At 36.0% G+C, this 18362-nt stretch overlaps 1 protein-coding gene across 1 annotated transcript; it reads right to left on the reverse strand.

Moving 5' to 3' along the window:
* Positions 1-4407: 4407 nt before the first annotated feature.
* On the reverse strand, positions 4408-6694 carry LOC108988051 (receptor-like protein kinase FERONIA). The gene has a single exon (XM_018961147.2). It carries the CDS (start codon positions 6636-6638, stop codon positions 4494-4496), a length of 2145 nt encoding a protein of 714 aa, XP_018816692.1. The 5' UTR covers positions 6639-6694; the 3' UTR covers positions 4408-4493.
* Between the last annotated feature and the right edge of the window lie 11668 nt (positions 6695-18362).

Below are 18362 nucleotides of genomic sequence, written 5' to 3' on the forward strand. Positions count from 1 at the left end.
TTTTGTAGAAAATGATAGATTTGTGCTGGACAACAACTGATCGACCGAATAGGACGTCCCTATCTTTTTGGCTATCTTCTCATACTTGTACATCAAGCTCCATACATCGTGGTGCAACTTTTTTGCTTCCTCATCCTCCTGATGGCCTTTGCCTGCACTGTTTGCTTCCACTTCTACCATGTTAGCCTGACTGGGTGTAGTATCCTCTCCTGATGGCCCGTTTCATGACTTGAGAGTCTCTTTTTCCTTACGCAGTAAGTTCACCTCTGTGGAAAGTTTCTTTATTATTCCTTTCATTTTTGCCAGTTTCTCCTCCATGTTTTGTGAAGTTTCTCTCTTATCTCTAGTTGCTTGAGACCGTGTGATAATGGTCATGTGAAAGGCACGTTAAGTGTGAGACTTAGGAAATCTCACAGATGGCGCCAACTGTTATGGACGTGTTTCACCCCCATCACCTTACGATCACCTGCAACCAAAGAGTGGAAAGCTTGAGAGTTCAAGTAGGGTTGTTCAACTGTTCAAGGGAACGCCTTCGATGCCTAAGTCAGTGACTTTTTTGGATAATAATAACCAAAAAAATTATATTCTCTACTTACCTGAGTTTTTCCTTTATATAGAACCCTATAGTTATCTTTGTTCTCTTATCAGATAATGGTTTTCTTTTATTTGAATTCAAATATAGAGATGAGTGTTCATCTCTTAGTAGATTTGAATGATCACCCTTTCTATCCCTTGCCATCGACATGATAGTTATCCCGTCGGTAATGGCTATGAGCTAGGTTCTCTTGGTGTTGAGTTGGGCTTCTCGATAATAAGGCTGGCTTTAGTCATAAGTGAGGGCCTAGGCCCACCTTGGAGCTTAACCGGTCGGGATGTCCCCTCCAATCTCACTCTTAATTGTTGTACCCTTTAAGCTATTTAGATTGGTAGACTTTTAAGTTTGTATAGGGTGTCCAAAGAATATCTCTAGACTTGAGCTACGTATGTTAATCAAATTTTAAAATATATATAAAATGAGATTTACTACTCATCATCTCCACACACTATATTTTTTTTTTAACTTTTTAAATTTAAATTTTTTTTTTTAGTTTTATTCTTCTTAAACTTATTGAATTCTCTTACGTACTCATCATCTATATACCACACATTTAGTAAAAGAAAAAAAAATTATGTTGTGTGAGAATGATGATAGTAGAATTTTTCTTATCAAACAATGAGATTCATGTAACTATTTTACAACTTATTTTACTACCAACTTATGTGATAGTTTCATTTCATAAAAAAAAAATAGTATTATTTTTTATTATATTCTATATAGCTACCCTCTATTTTAGAAGAAAGTTATATATAAAAAAAAAAATGTATGTATCATATCTGGTCATGTACAATTGCATTTAGTAAAATTATTATCAAAACCTTAAATGCAACTCGTAAGAACCCTTGAGAATCCAAGTTAAATGCACGAAGAATAACTAGTCATTAAAAGGATCAGAACAGTTAGCACATAGAGTTGTGTTATGTGCATGGCAGCATGTCATGACATTGCCACCTTAACACAACCAATAATATATGATCTTTGACCATGCTGAGTTGGCATGCCACATTAGCATGATTGATTTTGTGTTTTGTGCCACATTAGTATTTCATTTTGTACTTAAAGAAAACATACTTTGTACTTTGTTTTGTGCCACGTTAAGAAAGTTCTTGGCGACTTCATGGAATATACATAATGTTTTGTGCAACTTCTAGGTGACTTTATAGATTGTACATGCGTCGATTTTTCCACCCAATTTTGTAAGCTTGTGCCAACGCCAAAACCCAATTATTATGAAATCCAAGAAAATCAAAACCTATATAAATATATATATATATATATATAATAGAGTGACGTTCAAGGGACGTTTGTCTAATTTAGTTAATTAAGAATATTATTATATTTAAATTATGTTAAAACTCTAATTATTTATATGGTTTTAATTTCTTAAAATATTTAATAAAATTTCATCATTTATTTAATGATGAAATATTAGTATTTTATAAATTAAATTTGATAGTTTATGTATGATATGCTATTTATATTTTAATTATTTTAATTTTAAATTAGTTTAAATCAGTGTTTAAATTTCTAATGTTAGATCAAATCTAGGGACTTAAAATGAAAGGTTGTGATTTAAATCCCTAAAACTTTCATTTTCCCTTCACTTTTCCTTTCTCCCTCTCTCTCATTCCGTTTCAGAGCCCCGTCTTCGCACTCTCTCACCTGATCTTCTCCCTCAAGCAGCCCAACGCCACTGTGCGTCATAGACCACTTCATCGACTTCCCCTCACGCCGGTGACCAAATACCATCGTCGAAACCCTTTGGCAACTCCTCCTTTAGGTGCACTCGAGCAACCCGAAATGGGTCTCAACACACGGGTTCTCCACTCTTGCGCTACTGCGGCTCAGCCCGAGCTCCACCAAGCACCACTATCGAGTTCTCCTCATGCTCTGGACCACTTCCATAGAACCCACCACCTGTAGCTCCTCCGTAACCCACCCATGTAGCGCCTCTACACGCACGAGTTTCTTCCCGTAGCGCTGCCATTAGCCAACCCACGCCACTACATCACCATGACGGCCTAGATCTGCCACCTACAGCCCACGACGCCACCACTAGCCTTCCATGGCACCTCCCCTGCTCCTTCATGCCCAGCCGAGCTGCTACCTCTTCCATGTTGTGAATTTGTACATTTTGTGACTTTGTGATTTGTAAAAATATGATGATTTACGATGAGTTTGTGATTATCATACGGTGATTTTGAGATGATTTACGATGAGTTTGGACTATGATTGCTGTGAGGTTGAGATCAAGGGACATAAGTGGAAGACGGAATTTATATTGTTCATTACTGTTTATCGACTATTTTAAGTATAAGGAGATACTCCCAAAAATGTTGTCTTTTTCCAAGTGTTTTGTGAATTGTTGTGATGTATATGTTCTCAAAGGTGTAAGCAAGTTGGACACTTCACTTATCAAAAATATTCCATACACGATATAGCCCCTTTTACACTACTCTTCAATCATACGTTACCATCTCATGGTAGATTCTACCATTTTTACAAAAACAAAACCACAGAGTTAAATTATTTTAAAAGGAAAAATTCAAAAGTCTAAAATACGAACCGTAACTCTTAAAAATTCTAATATTAATTATTTTTTTTAAAGAGTCTTTAAGTCATGATTTATATTCCAGCCATCACTCGAAGTTTGTTTAATTTGGAATCCAATTAACAATCACCATGTTAGTTTGTATTTTTCTTTTAAGAAAAGAATTATAAATGTTGATTGTGTGTGGGTGAGTATATTATAATTATGATGAAAAACTGATATGACCATTAGTTTCATCATCGATTCTGGTCGACGACCAACTTTTTAACAAAATGAAAAAAAGAGATGCTAGATAAATGGATTTCAGAACCCTAAAATGAAATGAAAACAAAAATACGATAGTTATTGCAAATTCAACTACTTTTAGATATTATGACTACGATAAAAGATTTGGGGTAATATAAAATGAATAAAATACCTAAATAGATCTATTTAGTATCCATTTCAAATTATATGTACTTATTTATTATTCATGGGTCACACGCCTCCATATGGCTCCAACTTACTTTTTAACGTTTTGATTGCGAGGGTAATTTGCTCAAACATTTTTTTTCTTAATTATTTTTTTTTCTAATTTTTAATTTGTAGTGACATGTAAAATTGGACCACACCTTTCTGTCATTGACTAGGGTGGGTGGTCCGTCCACTTACGGTTGAGTGGGCTTAGAAAATGTAGCTTTAATCTATTTTTCTTTTGTTCTTTTTTAAATTACGTGGGCGACTCTGATTCTAACCATCCGATGCACGTAATTAACCTGATCTTGATAAAAGCATGCTGCTGGTCTTCACCAAGTAAATGCAAGCAAGATAAACACTGTTACGTTACGAGATATGTCATATCAATAGCGGAGATTAGAGCGAATATTTATAATGCCCTGGCTTGCATTCAACTGCGCATTAAAATAACGATAATATGATTATTAAGTATGCTTATTAAATGTGTTTATTTATTTATTTTTATTTTTATTTTTTAATAATTAAAAAAGTGATTTTAATAATTTTTTATTTTTTTTAATAATTAAAAATGTTTAAAAAAATTTAAAAAAAATTTATAATATGATTCATATTTGGTGGGCGCATCTAATAATCACTTGTAAGGATGTGATGTTTCCAAACTCCTTTTTTCTCTTGGCACCTTTTCTGCTGGGGATACCTTCCAACCAAATAACACCACACCTTTAATAACAACCCCATCCATCTTTTCTATAACGTTAGGACATCAGCATTTCCATTTCCTTATTATGAGAGTCTTCGTCAACCAATTAACATAATTGCTCACAATATTATAAAACTAAACCCAATTGTCTTCTCTCTCTCTCTCTCTCTCTCCCTCTTCGTCAACAATTATTGTCCTTCAATTAAAATCTTCCCCGGTGTCGTATGTGGCCCGCAGCAACTCAAATCAGGTAATTTCACTTGGACACGTGGCAAGGCAGCATACTCTGGACTCACCAGACGACATCCCTTGACACAACGTGGGTTTGGCCGTTTCACCCATTTAAGCCCCGCCTTGTCACTGAAAAATCTAAGCAGCTCCTTCCGAGATGCACTTTTCTTCCAAAACGTTGGACACGAATGCACCAGATCTCCATTGTTCCCTGTTTCAGCTCCCACCAGATTTCCTCCCCCGCACAGTGGAACTTCCTCGTCTATCACGATCCTCTGAGCCCCACCCCCACCATCGGCAATCTCCTGCAATTCCCTCGCAACCTCGAGGGCCCTCAACACTTCTGCCATCGTGGGCCGTTGATTTCTTTCTTCACACAAACATCTATACGCTATGTTTGTATACACCTTCAAGCACTCTGGGGCAATCACACCCATCAGACGGCTATCAATGATCTGATCAACCGTACCCTCTTCGTAACAACGCCTGGCCCATTGGGCCAAACTGTGTTGCTCCTCGTCTAGCCCATTATCCACTGCTGGCCTGGCACACAACACCTCGAATAACACCACCCCAAACCCGTAAACATCGGACTTCACCGTTAGATGACAGGTCAAGTAATAGTCCGGGTCCAAATACCCGAACGTGCCCCTCACCTTCGTGGTGACATGGCTTTTGGACAAGCTTGTTGGGCCCAGCCTGGAAAGCCCAAAGTCCGAAACCTTGGCCACCCAGTCCTCGTCCAAAAGAATATTGCTGGTCTTGACGTCGCGGTGGATTATCGTGGGTTCCGCACCTTCGTGGAGGTACGTTAGCCCTCTAGCAGTACCGATGCAAATCTCCAGCCTCTGCTTCCAAGACAATGGAGGATCATCCGTGTTGTAAAGATGATGGCGGAGCGTTTTATGAGCCATGAAGTCATACACAATGATCATGGACTGTTCGTCGTCGCAGTAACCGATCAAAGAGACCAGGTGGGGGTGACGGAGCTTTGATAGCATTTCGATCTCGGTTCTAAACTCTTGAGACCCTTGCATCGAAGCTGGCCCGATGATCTTGATGGCAACCGGGGTGCGTCCGCCATCGATGTAGCCTTTGAACACCTGACCACAACCTCCTCTTCCAATGATACGATTCCTTGCAAAGCTGTTTGTGGCAGCACGAATCTCCTCCAATGTGAAGCGGCGGCACAATCCTTCAAGAGATGGTGATGTTTTGATATCGTTGGTCTTTACTTTCTTCCTCTGCAAGAATATTTTTAAGCCCAAGAGAAAGAAAATGGTTGCGACACCCAGGGCAACACCAACAATGGTAAGGAGCAATAATGTCTTTTTGTTCTTGGAGTAGGTTGTGGGGTTTGGGGCAGGAGGCCGGTGTAATGAATCTTTGGGCTGGGGTCCGGTACTCTCAAGACTGGTATTCTTTTTGACCAGGAAATCAGATCTACGGCCGGCACCTTTATTTCCAAAACGAGTGTAATCAAGGCCAGTGGGCATCGAGACGATCTCAATCCCATTTATAAACGCATACGCATCATGTGAGGCATCTTTAGACGGAGTAAAAGTTATTTTCAGGCTCCTATGCTTTTCCAAGTTTACGCTGAACTCTTTGACCAAAAACTTTGAGCCTAGAAAATCTGCAGTATGGGAAGCGCTGAAATCCCTAAGGAGGGTGAAAGGACCAGCAGTAACAGTGAAGTAGTCCTTAGACCTTCCCAAACTTTTGTATTTAGCTGGACGGAAGTGGAGGCGTATGAATTTTGGGCCCGGACTGATACGAAACGTGTAAGTGAATTGAGAAACAAAGATCCGAGCAGTAGAGTAAGGGATACGATTGAAAGATGGCTCTTGAGAGATGAAATTTGAGACTATTGAGCTATCCTTAGATTGTTGCGGGGAAAAGAATTGTGAGCCAATATCTCCTATCCACTCCCTGCCATCTGGATCAGTTGATATGGCAGAGGAACCGCAATTAAGCGCCAAATTAGGAATGGGGAAGTAATCTGGAGAGAAGGGATTGCTGGTTATGATTGTTAGATAATTGAGGAAGACGAAAACCGAGAAGCTGAGGTGGACGTAGGAATATTTGCACGAGTGTTGCATGGTGTGGGATGACAAGCTGACACAATCTTGCTAGTTGATGAAGGAAGCAGGCAAAGGTGCGCGAGCTATATAAACAGAAGGGCAACCGAGTAGTGAACGTGTGCGCGTGAACATGGTGGGGGCATGCATGGGGGATCAGTAGACCGAGGAAGACAAAAGTGACCAAATTAAAAAGAGTTGCGTGGAAGGACATGAGGAAACATACGGCCGCCAGGTAGAGAGAGAGCGAATGAGAGATCAGTCAGGTCTGGTCAGATACCCAGTGAGAGGATAACCTCAGCAAAGAGGCAAAAAGACTACTCTAGAGTCTAGTTTGGCCCCATTGCCCCAAGATGGAAAACTTACCACGTGATAGAAAATAATGACAGGACAAATTATCAACTTTAAGTTAAAAAGAAAATTATATATATAAGTACTGACAATTGTTAATTGGTTGGTACTGGCTTGCTTTTGATAAAGCAACAATTTTCTTAGAAAGCCTGAATTAGGACAAATGATCGTAGTAGGATATTCCTGAGAAAAAAAAAAAGATTATATCATATGTTAATCCCCTACTCCTTTTCAGGTCCTCGGCCGCGTGGTGACATCAATTATCAAATCTAAAGTATTATTTTAATAAAAAGATTATATCATGTGTCACCTACTCCTTTTCAAGTCTCACTTGTTAATATATTATATTTTAAGTGATCTTATTATAATATGACTAGCTATCATTAAAATAGAGGATAATTTCAAATATTACGCGGTATCAGGAAATATAGTTGACATGGAAAAATCTCAAATGAAGTACATCATTTTTCTTATATATGTAGATATTGTATGAAATTAGTTTGATTGACTGAAGCGCATAGGCATAGATTTTCGACAAGTAATAAACTTTAAGTAGAGATGATGAGATGTTCAACCAGAATCCAACTATATAGTTTTTTTACGAGTAAATTAGATTACTAAATTAAAAAAAGGATGATAGATATAATTGGGATCTCAATAAGTTAATATTTACAAAAATAGGACATTATATATTCCATAGAAAATAAAAATAAATGGAGAAATGGAACCGATCCATAAATAATAGAACTGGAGAATTCTATTTGGATTCGCACCTTTTCGCTTTCCAAAAAGAGAGAAAATAGAAGGAAACAAGTACCCCTCATGCTTTAATGGATCATTTACTCGGAAAGAATCTGCTTTTACGAGGAGGGGCCCAAGTTTTATCTTTTCATGAAAACAAATTTAATATAATTCGATACATCCCCCAATTAGTTTCTCAAATTCAATTACTGACCTACTTTCAACCAAACAAATTAACCTACAGTACTATTATAAATCTGTCCAAAAACAATACTATTATATTCAACTATAATATTATATAAAATCGTGGAATACCTAGATATTGTATAGTCGTTTTAAAAAAAATAAATTGTATTATTAAGAAATTAATTTTTTTCATGTAACTTTTGTATTTATTAATTTTTTTAAAAATAATTGTGCTATACTTGTATACTCACATTTGTGAGTATCATTTCTTATATTCAGTTATTTTTATCAATTCGGTTGAATAAATAATTGTAAACTAGCAATTAGAAAGTTATAAATGTATTGATTATTACTCATATTCAGTTTTTTTTTTATCAATTTGGTTGAATTGAAAATGAATACTTAGCGTACACATAAACAATACAAGAAAGAAAAAATAATAATTACCAAAAGAGTTGTTGCCTCCGGAGGATGTTTAGTATAGTGACTCGTACCGTCAAAGTCACCATTTGAAAAGTTGAGAGTACTCCGGCCAGTAGCATCGATCGATAGTGCGCTAATTCATGAGAGTTGACCCTTAATTACGACGACGACCCTTTGAACTTCACAGGTCTGAGTCTCTCCAGCACCATAAAGATCAGTACTACTGCCCAGCTTGCAACTCTCCATCAATTCATTAATTAATGCTGAATACAAAACTAATTAAACCAGTACTGGTCAATCATAACGCGGAACCGGTCCATTTGTGAAAAAAATTAAAAAATAAAAAAGCTTGAGGCTTCGAGAATGCATGAAATTGCCTTCGGAGTTGCTGATCAACGTCTTCCCCCGGCCCACCTAATAGCTAGATTCATGTTACGTACAGTTGATCATGTGATACTTCTGTCAATGTTCGTTGTGACAGCTCATGACTGCATTAATGTATTTTCTTGATCCTATTTCTCGGTTAGAATGGCTGAAGTTGTTGGCTTCTCAGAGAAAATAAATGGCCCATTTAATATTTCCCGGTTAAAAGTGCACGTACTGTGAAGTAGGAGAGGTGGGAAATCACCATCACATCGAGACATGCAATTAATGCACAGCCATATGTATATTATAATACAAAAACGCTGCTTGCAACCGCTTTGGGAAACCGGCTGCAGAACCTGGTCCTACGTGGCGATAAACGGTATCGTTTAGAGTTAAAACAAAAATGGAAATTCATTTCCCCCACTTTTTTTGTTTCACATTCGAATTCCCCTCTCGTCCCCAATCTGACCTATTTCCTCCACTCCCACTCGATCTCCCCTCTCGTCCCCAATCCCATCGTTTTCCTCCGCACTGGTTCGGTCAGCGGAGAAACGAGTTTCTTTTCACCAATTCCACGAACCACTTCGTCTTCTCCACCACAGCCACGAAGCCGGTTCTTCTCCACCATATCGGCAATCCGAAGCCTACAGAGCAGGTAAGCACTTCGAGCTTCTTTTCTCCTCAAACCCAAGACCCACAAACCCTGCAACCACAGGCTCTTACCACATCACCGAACCAGCACCAACTTATTTGAACTCACGATGAACAACGAGTTCAAACACTAGAAGACGAAATGTGAACCCCTAACCCGTAACCCTAACCCATCGTTTACCCTAACCCTAACCCTAACCCGCGTACCCGTAACATGAACCCTAACCCGTAGCCTGTACCCTAACCCGTAACCCTAACCCATCGTTTACCCTAACCCTAACCCGCGTACCCGTAACATGAACCCTAACCCGTAGCCCGTACCCTAACCCGTAACCCTAACCCATCGTTTACCGTAACCCTAACCCGTACCCGTAACATGAACCCTAACCCGTAGCCTGTACCCTAACCCGTAATAATTTGGCAAAGTCATCAATTGGGCCGATTTTCAAAATTAGGTTAGTTCTCTTAGAAGTAGTGGACTGAATTTATTTTGATGAGCAATGGATTCTGAGGGATAAATATCATATTTTATTAGTTAGAAAATATTAAATGGATCGAGATAAATATTACTATGTGCTCGAGACTTCCATGTGGTTTCATTTGTATTTGTATATTAATTTTTGCGTTACTTTAGTGTTCACTCTGCTGCAAGTATTCATCTCATGGTATTAATATCATTGTATGCACCATTGAAATTCTTTGAATTGTCTTTGAGAATGTGAATACATGCATTCATACATATATGTGTGTGTGTGTGTGTACTGGTGTAAGCTTCTATTTCCTAATTGATTTATGATCCTAACAGAAGTTGAGATCTGAAATTTAAGATTGATTTCCATATTCAGAATAAGAAGTTGCTGCTGGAAAAGGGCGTCAACAGGCACTGCAAGGGCAGCTCTTGAAAGAGGTGAATGATTTTTACGAGCAATTTAACACAAAGACAATCACACAGTGAACTTGAGGTATCCTTGTTCTCTTTTACTAGCCTAATTTCATGCGATGAATTGATTCATCCAGTTGGTTTAATGTGATTTTATATTATTGTCTCAAGGAATAAAAGTTCTAGCTTAATACCTTGGGTTGGGTATAGGAAGGTGTGAATGCCGAATGGGTTTCTGCATTCTTTATCATGTCCAATGATGTGCAAGAGCAGACCCTAAAATATATATATATATATCTGCAACTCTGTTTATTCCCAAACGTTAAATACATTATTGTTGGGGAAATTTGTTGCATGAGTTAACAAATTTATAAAATAGTATTTTTGTTTTAATATCTATGAAATTGATACAATGGGTGATCGCATCATCCATGATAATTGATGTCTTATCTAACAACTTATAAATAGTACTAGAATTTGGGCATTTCACTCAAACTCTTCATCAGCATCTACCAATATTATTCTCTTACATTTTTCTTTTGTTTTTGATTCCATTAGGCTCAAACCCTCTTCAACTTTTTAATATCTTTACCTAGCTATCGTGTGACTTACTTCATGAAAAGGTTTTTGTTTTAATAAAACATCTTAATAACTTTATAGCTGTCGTGTACTGTATGGGTTTATCGAAATTGAATATCTAAAATTGAAAAATGTGTGTTTGAATGATATTTGGATATTGAGATGAGACAAAATGAGATGAGATGGTTTGAAATGTGTATGAAACTAAACCAGTCTTTAGAGGTTTTTAGTCTAGATTTGCTTTGGTTTTTTGGTGGATTATAAATTTGACCTTTCAATTTCTGTTATGAATAGGAATTACTTTGTCATTTCTTTTAGGTTGGATTTCAGATTAAGTAGGCTCAGCAACTCTAACAGCATGATTATGACTAACAACTAAACCCCAGCCAAGATTAGTTTAACTTATTTTGAACCCCTACAACTTTTGCCATTGCTCCTACTCCATGCTTATTCTATCTGAAAGGGCTGAAAATTGTTTGTCTAATTCACCACGGGGGGCTCATGTTCACATCAAACATATTACCAACTATCTCAGGTCTGTCAATGTCTAAATTATCAACAAGAGTGATTTTTACATTCAACTAAAGTAAAACTGCTCCTAGTACTATGCATGCACTTGGTTTCAGCTAAGCATATATCAAGCATGAAAATAACTTGGAAAACCATTCATGGCTTTACTTATCAATTTTAAGTGTGCATTGACTAATACAAGGGATCCACGAATTGATTCTTCAGAATCATACATGGCATCATCTCAATCATCAGCTTCATTTAATGATAATGTCATAGAATCACCAACTTGTTGGTGTGGTTTAAAAACACCACTAAAGACGTCCTACACTAAGAAAAATCCTGGAAGGAGATTCTTTGCCTGCCCAAAGTATAATACGGTAAATCAACTTTAAATTGGTTAGATTTGCATATTGATTTGCTGATTGATGGTGTATAGGGATCCATGTTAACTTGGATTTATGTACTGTGTACAGGGAGATGCGATGTGTGATTTCTTAGTATGGCCGGATATATTTCAATTGGTAGAAAAGAACATTTTATTAAGGGAGAATAAGGTTTCGAAGACGTGGGATGATGTATTAAAGCGCGAGCATGCCGTTCGCAAAAGAGAAGATAAAGTGAGAGAGATGGCAAAGACTCTAAGAAAGGAAAAGCGAAAGTTATTGTGTTTGTATTGGGTTGTCACTTTTGTAATAGTGTTTGCTTGGTTCGGATAAATTATCACTGTAATAGTGTTTGCTTGGTTCGGATAAATTTCTGCTGCTCTTTTGTTGGATGAGATCAGGAAAATTAATGCAGATGTTCATTATAGATGGTTTATTTCACTGAATGTATTTCGGTTTGTTTTTGTTTTCCTTATTTTGTGAACTTGTAAGAGTGATTTTTTTTGAAACTTGTGTAAGAATGGGATGTTGCTTAAATATCCTAAACTGCATCCATCTTGTACTGCTTATATCAGATGGGCAAGCTGTCATGAAATTTTTGTAGTCCAACACATGCTGCCGAAATTTTCTGGTTGCCACAATATTCAGATTTTACTCAATTTTCCTGATACAATGATAGGTTTTCACACATCCTGGGCATATTGATTTGCTGATTTACGTGTTTCTTTTTCCCTTACTGTTAGCTGGCAAAAATCAAAGCCATGTACAAGCTCAATTCCCATGTAAATGTATAAATAATAATTTCCATTTCATTCGTCCCATTACAAATCAAACCAAACCCAAAAGTCAAACCAACTGCATTAATACATCAGTTCTAAGGTCTCATAAGTCACTATACATTTTATAACAGATCATATACATAGCCATTACAACGAGACTTAAACAACTGCTTGGTGCTGAACGGAATACAAGCCATGACTCCCAAAACTCCTTTGAAATCAAAACAAGGGCAGTACATTTGGAGCAAATTCATTATGACTATACATGGATTGGCTTCAGGTGACGGCTTCTCGTCTTCATGCTTACTAATCTGTGAACACAATCAATAAAAACTACCTCAAATACCGAAATGTCTTACTTAAAAGTAATCAATTTAAAACATAAAATAAATAAATGATTAAAACATGGATTGGCTTCAGGTGCGCATGCCTTCACACGATGAACTGCACATTCAAATCTCAACCATTATGGGAAATACTTTATTGCACATTACAATGTAACTTCTGCATGCTAATGATAGTGCAAATTTATTATTTGCACAATATTTATAAAGTTCACAAATTTCTTAAAGTAATACTTAATTATTCATTACATGAAAATAAAATAAAATTTGGATGTGCAGTTTTCAGTTTTCAAAACCAAGGCTAATCAAGCAGTGATGAGTTCTTTGGATTAATCCAAGTGAACTGGCCATATTCCTTATAATAAGTCATTAAATCTTCTACGGAATTAAACATCATCCCCGAAACTGGATCATCATCACCATCCATTTGCACTTTCTCTGATGTTCCAGCACTACCACACTCGATTTCTTCTGCACCTGCTCTATTAGGATGAATTTCTTCAACATCAGAAGATGTAGCTGGCGATTCAGTTTGCCCAACTGAGGGTCTATTATCCTCGGTATCCTCGGTACCCAAAAATCTGCTTGTAACGGAGGTATTGCTGAGAGACAACTGGCCTTCCATGCCAGGTTGAAATGTGTAATTAGCATTCTGGAAACAAGGAAATAAAAAGTGCAATTAAACTCTTAAAAACAAAAAACCAACTACAATTAATATCCCAAGTAAACTAACTTATTAAAATTAAACGGCGAACATGACATCACCACCTGTATATTGTTTGGATATTGGTTGACAACAGAAAATGGAAGAAAACCCGGTGACCATGCAGGCACTGGTCCATAATAACCGTGCATTGGGATGTTTGGAGAAGTTGATGGTATCTCCTGAAATGTTATTGGATAAATTATTGATGTATTGAGAAAATAAATATCAACTAATCTCGAATCTAATTTTATTGATATATTGCAAATAAAATAACATACCGCGGATGGAGGATTTGAGCTAGATGGTCTTAAGGCAGATGGCTGTTCTTTTTCTTTTTCCATGCTAAGAGGGACACAAAGGAATCTTGTCAATAGCAAAACTCCTTTAACTCCAACCACATTAAAATATATGAACTCGTACAATAGATCTCATTTCAAATAAAATATTTAATATTTATTTGAGCATGTGGCGATGCAAGAGTGTACGTGGATGATATGCGCTTTATGGAGTAATTTTTTTTTTCTTTTCTGTTATCTCTTCTTTATGTACTGGTCTAGACCCTTTTTTTTAACAAGAGTGATATTTGCTTATCAAAAAAGATAACAGAGAAAGGTAGGATTGCAGATGGAGAATGAAATGCCATTTTGAGCTTTTTTAATAATTGGGAGAGGGTAGAGGGAATTAAACTACTCTTACCTTTCAAGCATATCACAATAATAGCTGTAAAAAAGTGATAACTAAAACTACTCTTACTATATTGCTTAAAAAAGAAAGCAATTACTATGTTGTTTGGTATTTGGGCAGCGTTGTAATTTAGTATAGGGAGAATTAGAGTGAAGATTTCATTAAATCACTTGGTTCTACCTTTGAATTCACCTTTCAATTCAAATTAGTAAGCAGCTGTTCATATAAAGCCTAAAGATTTGGGTGTTATTGATATTGATTTCTGGTTTCCCATGTTATTGATAAAGATTTGGCCTTCCCTCCATGTGTTGACCCCATTTGCATCTGCTTGGCCATGCACAAGTGTTATGTGGTGGCCCTTGTGAAATTGCCTTTGAAAGAAATTTGTTTGTCAAGAGTTGTTAGTACATTTTTATCAGTTATAGAAACAGGAGATGGTAACTGGCAGGTTAGTTTTTTTTTTCCTCATTACCTTTTCTGTTGAAGTACTTAATTCTTGCAAATGTGAATGATAGTTTCCATGTTGTGGACAGTAAACAAAAAAAATAAAAAAACAGCAATAAAGTGATCTAATTTATCAAATGCCTATGCAGTTTATAGTGCATGTTTTATGTCAGTTGCTGATCATATCTTTTATTCTCTTTCCGAGTCCATAACCTAAAAAAAACTATATATTGCAAAAGGATATCAGGACAGTAAACAAAAAAAATAAAAAAACAGCAATAAAGTGATCTAATTTATCAAATGCCTATGCAGTTTATAGTGCATGTTTTATGTCAGTTGCTGATCATATCTTTTATTCTCTTTCCGAGTCCATAACCTAAAAAAAACTATATATTGCAAAAGGATATCAGCCTTATTTTTATGAAAATGCATAGTTAGGGTTCAGACTTCTTCAATTTCAAAGTGGGAAAGGGGTCCCAAGTAATTTGGGACTAGTGTATATGGAAGCGCATTGAATAGTTAATAAGCATCCGATGAGGGTACCAAACCTTTATTTGAGTTTTCTTCTGGGATTGAGGGTAATCCTGCTATTTAAATGTTTCATTTGAGCATATTATCAGTTCACAAAAAGGAAAGAGAGGGAAAAAAAAAAAAAAAAAACCTTGTATGATAGATAGGTGTGGTTCCTTTGTCAGCTACAGTTGGTATTGTTATTACCTATTGTTGTTTCTTGTACCAAAAATACCTTCCACTTATGCATTTCCCAATATTATGAACTTAAGAGACATCTTTTTGGTCTGTATTTTTTCAGTTTCGTGCTTTATCTGATCAATGGTAAATATATCCAGAGTACCATGCTTTGTAAGAGAACAGATCATTCAACAGGTTGGTTGAATTTGAATATGTTCTAATTTTGTGATGCAAATCTTCAATTTTATAGTAGCGTGATACTTTCTGTATTGATGTCATCAGCTCAAGTCTCACCCGGGAATGTATGAGGATGTATTATGTAGAGAAAATCTTCTATATATTTCGTTGAGAATGTGTGAAGAATAACAGAAAATCAAATCTAACACAAAGACAAATTCTTCTGTATATTTCGTTGAGAATGTGTGAAGAACAACAGAAAATCAAATCTAACACAAAGACAAATTCTTCTGTATATTTCGTATGTGTGAAGAACAACAGAAAATCAAATCTAACACAAAGACAAATTCTTCTATATATTTCGTTCAGAATGTGTGAAGAACAACAGAAAATCAAATGAGAAATTCTTACGTTGTCGTTATACAGTGGAAGAAGGGAGACGGCGAAATCAAGAGCAGAACCACCAAGCCGGCTCAGATCCTTGGGCCATGTGACGGACGACGACCGCAACAACCACTTCTTTACTCCACGGCAGCGACAAGGACAGAGGAATCAACTTCCGAGGGTCTCTGGGGGTTCAGCGATGACAAACGCGCTTCGAGCTTCTTTTCTCCCGTTTCCCTCCCTTTCAGCCATTTCATTCGTTTCCCCCTTTTTTTTTTTTTTTAAATTTAATTTATTATTATTTAAATACCGGCTGACGTGACAGTCAGCCGGTTCCGCGCCGGTTTCGCACCGGCGGTTGCAAGCAGCAGAATTGATTATAATATACACACTAATAATAGAGCAACGTCCGAGAGACGTGTCTAGTTTAGATTTTTTATAAAAATTATGTGATTTTTTATAAAAACAAAAATCAATAGTAATAAATTATCTGAAATTTTTTAACAGTAATTTAAGGTTTAAATTGCGTTTGTCACATTTATCTATTTGAAAGAAAAAGACAAAATTATTAAAAATAATATATTCAGATAAAGTGTAACTCCTTATAGTCCTTACCATACAAAATCTTAAATAATTGAATTCAAACTCAGGATATTTTTTATTTGTCTTTGTCTTGATCTTCTAGCTAGCTACCACGCACGCACTTGATAATTAAGAGGATATTTTAATTTTGTTTTCTTTCCTTCTTTGATTATGAGGACCTCCGACGGTCCGACCACTCTCAAGTCATCCATGCTACTTTTACCAAAAGCGAATTGAGTGGGGGATGTTGGTATTAAATTCCGAAGCAGGCGCGTACGGCTGAGGCATCTTTACGCAGTTAGAGCATTCACATTGACTTCTTCAAATAATTTTATTGAATTAGCCAAACACTTTTCATCCTAAATATTAACTACAGTAAATTTATCTTTTTCTTCAAATATGAAAAGCACTATTTTATCTTCAAATTAATTATTTATTAATATCCGTCTCTCTCTCCAGTGTTTCCTTTCTCTCTCTTCTTCATTCTTCCTCTCCCGCGTCTCCTTTCTCTATTTTCTTTATCTATTTTTTTTTCTCTTCTTCTCTTCTTCTCTCTCCCGCATCTCTTCGTTCTTTCTCTTTTTCTAGTTTTTTTTTTTTTCTCTTCTTCTCTGTTTTTCTTCTTCCCCATTTTCTTCCCCATATGATTGTTAGACATTATAGGAGGTTATGAAAATAGAATTAATTAAAAAATAAAAATTAATTATAAAAATAAAAAATAATAATATTTTATTATTATAGAGAGTGTGATGACTAATTTAATATAGACTTTAAGTTTTGAATGATTAGCTAAAAGTGAAAAAGTTACATATTCTTCAAAATTTAAAGAGTAAAATAACCAATCCAATGCCAATGCTCTTACAATATTACCTTTGGGGTAATATATCTCACCTACTAGGCCGACGCCCCAAGATTAATATATGTTAGAATATTACTGTTTTTCATTTCAAGAGGATAGGTTTAAATTAGTTATTTACATATACAGACAAACTTCTAATCATTCCTATCAATATCTATCTCGATCCTCCTACAACGGTGTACACAATATTTTCAGATACTGAATTTGACGACTTTGAGGCTGAATGCATGAGTTCTACTATTAATGTTACAAAATGCAGGGATTAATTTAATTCAATTTATTAGTAAAAGAAAATTAACAAACTTTGTAAGGGTATCTAATTTGACGGTCCATAATTGTGTCTGTATGGAACATGTATGGCGCTTATGTCAAAAGCAGCCTGAGCGATAATATATATATTTTACTAAAAATTATTATATTAATTAAACGTAGTGACAATAACAACTAATCAATTAATATGAAAGTTTACTATAGGCTTACCAGCTACGCCAATATTCATTAAATGAACGTTGATAGGTGAAGTTCAGATGATTGATTATTAGGTGATTCCAATGAGCATATAGTAGTGTATATATAAGAGTCTACAAACAAGCCTATCTAGCTAATATACCTGCCACCATATTGAGATTATGACGATGAAGGCAATCACTTGTAATGCAAAAGTGTTGAGAAATGTCCAAATAGGGGTGTTCATCCGAGTTCCGAATCGGGAACTCGGGTTTCAAATCCGGATCTAATCCAGGTCAGACTTAGGCCGGAACTCGGGTGTATTCGAGTTTTTGAAATCCAGAAATTCAAGTTCCAGGTTGTACACTGATTTTTTTTTTCTTATTTTTATATTTAGTAAAAGCCTTTATTTTATTAAAAATATTTGTGTTCTAAAAGCTCAATTAGCAAAACACAAAAAATTTCAAACCATAATTATTTTTTATTCAAAAGCCTTTATTTTTTAAAATTTTTTTATAAAGAAGTCAAGTTGGAATACATAATGTGTTTTAAATACTAAATGCATAAATTCATCCA

Source organism: Juglans regia, chromosome 1, assembly GCF_001411555.2.
Source record: "Juglans regia cultivar Chandler chromosome 1, Walnut 2.0, whole genome shotgun sequence".
Lineage (NCBI taxonomy): Eukaryota > Viridiplantae > Streptophyta > Magnoliopsida > Fagales > Juglandaceae > Juglans > Juglans regia.

Bases quoted from the DNA above. Each gene is read 5' to 3' on its own strand.
- LOC108988051 (XM_018961147.2), bottom strand. From the start codon at position 6,638: ATGCAACACTCGTGCAAATATTCCTACGTCCACCTCAGCTTCTCGGTT.